The sequence below is a fragment of the Nicotiana tomentosiformis genome, chromosome 3, assembly GCF_000390325.3.
Source record: "Nicotiana tomentosiformis chromosome 3, ASM39032v3, whole genome shotgun sequence".
NCBI classification, from domain to species: domain Eukaryota; kingdom Viridiplantae; phylum Streptophyta; class Magnoliopsida; order Solanales; family Solanaceae; genus Nicotiana; species Nicotiana tomentosiformis.
Window position 1 is genome coordinate 117717454 of NC_090814.1, and position 6252 is coordinate 117723705.

The 6252-nt window shown below is 36.0% G+C and overlaps 1 protein-coding gene across 1 annotated transcript; it reads left to right on the plus strand.

Moving 5' to 3' along the window:
- Positions 1-294: 294 nt before the first annotated feature.
- LOC138908396 (uncharacterized) lies at positions 295-791 on the plus strand. The gene is made up of 2 exons (XM_070199059.1): positions 295-420; positions 549-791. The coding sequence occupies exons 1-2, from the start codon at positions 295-297 to the stop codon at positions 789-791; spliced, it is 369 nt and encodes a 122-aa protein (XP_070055160.1).
- Positions 792-6252: the final 5461 nt, after the last annotated feature.

Sequence of the window (6252 nt, forward strand, 5' to 3'; positions counted from 1 at the left end):
TTTCAGATATGTTGTTGAGTGAGTTTATTCCCTAGAGTCTCATAGATACATGTCGCGCAGAGTTTGAGCACTTGTGCCAGGGTTCTATGACTATATCGAAGTATGCAGTCCAGTTCAGTGATTTGTCCAAGCATGCACTTGCGCCTTGTTTGGCGACATTCATGAACAAGTTCTGAAATGGGAGAAAAAATTCCAGAGCCTTGAAGAACTTGATATTACAAACAATACTGAGGCAGCTCGGGAAGAAATCAACAAGGCACCTTAATGAAGAACCAAGTGAAGAAGAAATCAGACATGCCGTTTTTAGCTTGTCTGTTTCTAGTGCAACTTGTCCAGATGGCTACAATGGCACATCCTTCCATAAAAGTTGGGACATCATTAAAGAGGATATCAATGCTTTTGTATGTAATTTCTTTAAAGGTACTCCTCTTACTAAAATTTACACACATATTTGCCTTGTCCTTATTCCTAAGATAGATGGCCCCTCTTCCTTTAATGATTTCACGCCTATAAGTCTTTCTAATTTTACTAATAAGATTATTTCTAAGATCCTCTCTAATAGTCTTAATCCTCTATTGACCAATCTTATTTCCACAAATCAAAGTGGCTTTGTTAAAGAAAGACTCATTTCTGAAAATGTTTTATTAGCACAGGAAATTGTTCAATCTATCTCACATATGAATAAAAGGGGCAATATTGTTTTGGAATTGCATATGGCTAAAGCCTATGATAGGATGTCTTGGACCTTGGTTACTTCTGTTCTTAGAAAATTTGGTTTCTCTGAATTCTGAATTTACATGATTATGAATCTTTTATCTGGAATTTGGTATACTATTATTATTAATGGTAATAGAAAATGCTTCTTTGCATCCAGTAAAGGTTTAAAACAAGGTAATTCTTTATCCCTTCCCCTCTTCATTTTAGCTGCTGAGGTTCTTATTTATTCTCTGAATAATCTTTTTTTACACCTCTATGCCTAAGAGAGGTCCCCAAATCAACCATCTTGTATATGCTGAAGATATTGTTATATTCACCAGTGGTCATAATGCTTCTGTTAATCTTATCATGAAGACCACTAAGAACTATGAGAATAGCTCTGGTCAGAAGGTTAACAGTAACAAAAGTTTCTTTTTAACTGCTCCTCATACTTGTGCTACTAGAATCAGTAGAATCAGGAATGCTACAGGTTACATGGACAAGAACTTTCCTTTTGCATACCTAGGATTTCCAATTTATATAGGGGGAAAGAGGATTGCTTACTTTGATTGCTTGGTTAATAAAATAATTAAGAATCTTAATGGGTGGCATGGTAAAATACTTTCATATGGAGGTAGAATTATTCTTATTAAACATGTTCTATAATCTCTCCCTATATATACACTGTCTTCTATGTCCCCTCACAAGAGCACTTTTAACATGATTGAGAAGCATTTTGCTAATTTTTTCTAGGGTACTCGGGGGAACAAAAAAATTATCATTGGAGATCTTGGAAAACATTATGCTTCCCCTTAGATGAAGGAGGCATTGAAGTGAAAAGAATGAATGTCTTTGATAATATTCTAGCTACAAAAAGGTGGTAGAGGTTCAGGACCATCCCGTCTTTGTGGGCTACTTTCATGAGACATAAATATTGCTCAAGATATCACCCTGTGAGTAAAAAGAATGCTTATAGTGACTCTCATGTTTGACAAAAGATGAGAAAGGTTAGAGATAAGGCAGAACCTCACATCTTCTGGCTTATTAATTCGGGAAATTCTAGTATCTGGTGGGACAATTTGACTGGTAAGGGCCATTTGGCGTTCTTGTTACCAGATACCAACAACAGTCCTAAATGCTAGTCAAGGAGTTCATTCAACATGAAAACTGGAATATTCATAAACTCAGAGGCTCCTTCCCAAAGGACATTGTTCAAATCATTATGAATGTCAACATTAGAAAGCATGACATCCCTGATCAAGAAATATGGGATCTTACAGAGAATGGTAAGTATTCCAACAAAACTGTTCTAAAAATGTTCAGAGATGTCAAGCCTAAAGATCATTACTTAAGCAAGGTATGGCACCCTAGAATTCCCTTTAAAATTTCCTTCTTAACTTGGAGATTATGGCTGTCTAAACTTCCATTTGATGAGGTAATTCTTAACTTTGGTAAACAAATTGTTTCAAGATGTGTTTGTTGTACTAACCACTAAAATGAGTCTATACAACATGTTTTCATGGAAAATGATGCAGCTAGGTACATTTGGAAACTCATTGGTGCTCCTATGGGCATCATCCACAAACACATTATAGGGTGGTTTAACCACTAGTGGCATCAAATAAGAAAAATATCATACACAAACAAGTTTTACAAATTACTCTTATCATTGTATGCTGGGGGATCTTGAAAAATAGGTGCGCATGTAAATATTGTGACCAAAATAGATTTAATTTCTACAAGATAAAACAACAAATAATATGGAACATACAAGCTGCAGTTCATAGAATCTTCCCTAGGTGCAAACTGACTTTGCGTTGGGTCAAATAATGTGATGATATGATGAGATTACAACCAGTTCCTGGAGCCATTATTGTAGCTTGGAGGAAACCTCTCCAAGGATCCTTCAAACTTAACACTGATGGTAGCTATATACATGAGAATCAGAAAGCAGGTCTTAGCGGTACTATGAGAAATGATCAGGGAGCTAGATTTCATTATGGCATTCTTAGTCCAAGCCAAATGTAGTAGCAATAACGATGCAGAATCCCAAGTTGCTTTATTTGGGATCAAATGGTGCGTACAAAATGGTTACTCTAACTTCAATATAGAGCTGGACTCCCGCCTGGTGACAAACATGTTAAAAGAAGGAAATACAGACAACTACAAAATGAAGAGGATCATTGAGAATATTACACAGTGTATCAACCAAGCCAAAATCACTCCTATGCACTGCTATAGGGAAGCAAATCAAGTGGCTGACTACCTAGCTAAATTATCCACAACCATCTTTGGCAGTAACATATATCTTTCCTTTCAACAACTTCTTAGAGGTGCAAAAGGCCTTTTCATAATAGATAAATTGTAGATGCCTAGCATTAGGACAAAGTATGATAAGGCATTTTTTTTTGTAAGCTACTAAGCTGTGATTGTGTCACATAGAGGTGAAGTGTATGTAATCACTCTTCTGTGTTTTTTGGTAAGGATATCTATATCCTTGTGTTGTAATCGTTGGAGGTAAGGCTATCCCCCCTCCTATTTTTGAAGATAAATACAACACCCTGGGAAAATATAAAAAAATTAATCAAAAAGAGGGAAGTATGTAAAGTGCCCGTTATTTTTTTTTTCATTTGTTAAACTTAAACAACCACTTCAAATTATCTGTTAGATTTAGGGTTCTAGACCAAACATGTGAAAGGATCATATATATCTAGGGGATATATATTAAGGACCAAAATAAAACAACCCCAATATATTAAGGACTATTTTGATCGTTTCTCCATTAGATATTTCCATTTGGATGAGTTGTCACGACCCAAAATCTCACCTGTCGTGATGGCGCCTATCTCAATACTAGGCAACCCGACAATCTCAATAAACCACCATATCTTTTAAGTTTGAAAACATAATATTTAAATTCAGCGGAAGAAATCTCACAATTACATATATAAACATTCCCAAAACCCAATGTCACTGAGTACATGGGCATCTATACATTACAAGTCTTGGAAATCCGGTCTATAATAATCCGAGACCAAATACAATAAACAAAAGGGTAGGGAGGGAGAGACAAGGTCTGCGAAACATAACAGCTACCTCTGAATCTCCAGAAAATCAACTGTATAAAATAATCAACAATCACTGTGTCTAGGATCACCTGGATCTGCACACGAAGTGGAGGGTATAGTATGAGTACAACCAACTCAGCAAGTAACAATAATAAATAAGGAACTGAAAATAGTGATGAGCTTCTCAGCTAAGTCCAAATACAACACTTTCTAATATAAAATGGTAGGCATGCTCTCAAATTCAACATTTAAGATTTCACTGAAATTTCATAACAAGTTTGACGAAACAGAAAATAATATTTTTTCGAATTTTTCAAAATAATAATATATGACAACTGAAATGCAGCAAATAATGAAATCAATGCATCCTCTCAGAGTAACAGTCACTCAGTCTTCCCATTCACTCCAACCTCACAGTCACTCTTTCCTCACAGTCACTCATTCCTCACAGTTACTCATTCCTCATAGTCACTCATCACTCGCACTCAGTAGGTACCTGCACTCACTAGGGGTGTTTACAGACTCCGGAGGGGCTACTTCAGTCCAAGCGCTATATCAAGCCAATCATGGCATAAATCAATAAAACATGTTGCGGCGTGCAACCCGATCCATAAATATCCTCACAATTAGGCCCTCGGCCTCACTCTGTCACCAACCTCTCCAGTCTCTCGGGCTCTCAGAAATCATGATAATCAGCCCAAAATTGATAATATGATGTTTTAATAAATAGCAACATAGACTGAGATATGATATGAAATGAATAAACATGACTGAGTATGATATTATAATTTGAACATATAATTCAACCACAGAAATTACCCCAGTGGGTACCAATAATAATAACATATGTCTAAACATGATCTTTAATATGAGTCTCAGCTAAATTTCCCCTAACACGTGGAGGATGTACGTATATCAACGTATAATTCAATTTTCAACTCCATAGAATTTATTCAAGTCACAATTTCTACAGTGCACGTCCACACGTTCGTTAACTATCGTGTGCGTCACCTCCAAGCAATTTATATAATACCAAATTCGGGGATTCATACCCTCAGAACCAAGTTTAAAACTGTTACTTACCTCAAACCGTGTAATTTCTTATTCCGCTATGCCTTTGCCTCGTGAATTGGCCTCCAAACGCCTCAAATCTAGCCACAAATAATTTCATTCAGTTAATAAAAATTATAGGAATTAATTCCATATGAAAATATAATTTTCCCATAAAAATCCAAAATTTCATCCAAAAATCGCCCGTGGGGCCCACATCTCGGAACCTAACAAAAGTTGAAAAATATGAACACCATCCAACCATGAGTCCAACCATACAAATTTTACCAAATTCCGACATCAATTCGACCCTCAAATCTTCAATTAAAGTCTTCAACAAGCACAATTCACCCATACATATCCCTTTATCCTTGATAGATTTCATCCTTGGCCTTTAAGTCCCAATCTAGGTTATATGATTCAATATTTAATCATTATTAAGCTATTGAAGCACTAGAATCACCAACCATCCTAACAAGATTCAAAAATTCACTATTCATCTTCTTCTCCATTCAAGAACCCTAACTCACAATACCCATTTCAAGGACTAGCATAATTCTTCAACCAATTGGTACTTTCTACTTCATAATACATTCTAAATACTTAATCCATAGTTGTATTTAAGTGTAGGGTGGAGAATTTACCTCTTGTAGCTCAAATCCTAACTTGAACCCTTTTGAATGATTCTTGAAGATTAGAGAAATTCCTATGAATTTCAATCTATGTAGATGTTAATACTACCATTAACTAGTGTTAATCCATTATAAAAATATCATAAAACTAACCTTTGATGTGTATTTGTGTTGAGGATGCTCCACCGTCTCTCTATAACCCAAAACTTAGCCAAAAATGTTATCTTTTTCTCTCTCCCCGATCTTCCCCTGTTTTATAGAAAATGAGCTGCGTAGGCTGGCTGCGTAGCCTACGCAGATTGGCTACCTAGCTTAACCCTCCCCTTCACTTTCATGTTGATTTTGCCTACGCAATGGTGCGTTGGCTACGCAAGACTCGCGTAGCTGTTCTGTCACCCTTTAGTAAATAGGTCACAACTTCTTCTATAAATCTCTAAATGATGAACGGTTTGATGCGTTGGAAACAAGACTCAAAAGGCTGTAATTTGATAGGTTATACATCATATAACTCCTCATATCTTGAGAGTGATGCTCGTTTGAAATTAGATCTTGTGCAAACTCACTTGAAACTTTATCCTATCATATAATTTTCAACTTGACTTAGCCTTAGGGCTCTTCTTAGACCCTAAACCATTTTTAATGCACCTCATACATATATTATCATGTTCAATTGATATCATTCAAATTAACAGTCTTGTTCATACCCGAATTGATATAATTAGCACCCACCAATCTTCTTAATGGTCGTAAAACAGTTAGAAATTTTTCCGGGGTGTTACATTCTCCCCCACTTAAGAACATTCATC

Bases quoted from the DNA above. Each gene is read 5' to 3' on its own strand.
- LOC138908396 (XM_070199059.1), top strand. From the start codon at position 295: ATGCCGTTTTTAGCTTGTCTGTTTCTAGTGCAACTTGTCCAGATGGCT. The intron at 421-548 runs GTACTCCTCTTA...ATTATTTCTAAG, and splicing joins TGTATGTAATTTCTTTAAAG to ATCCTCTCTAATAGTCTTAA.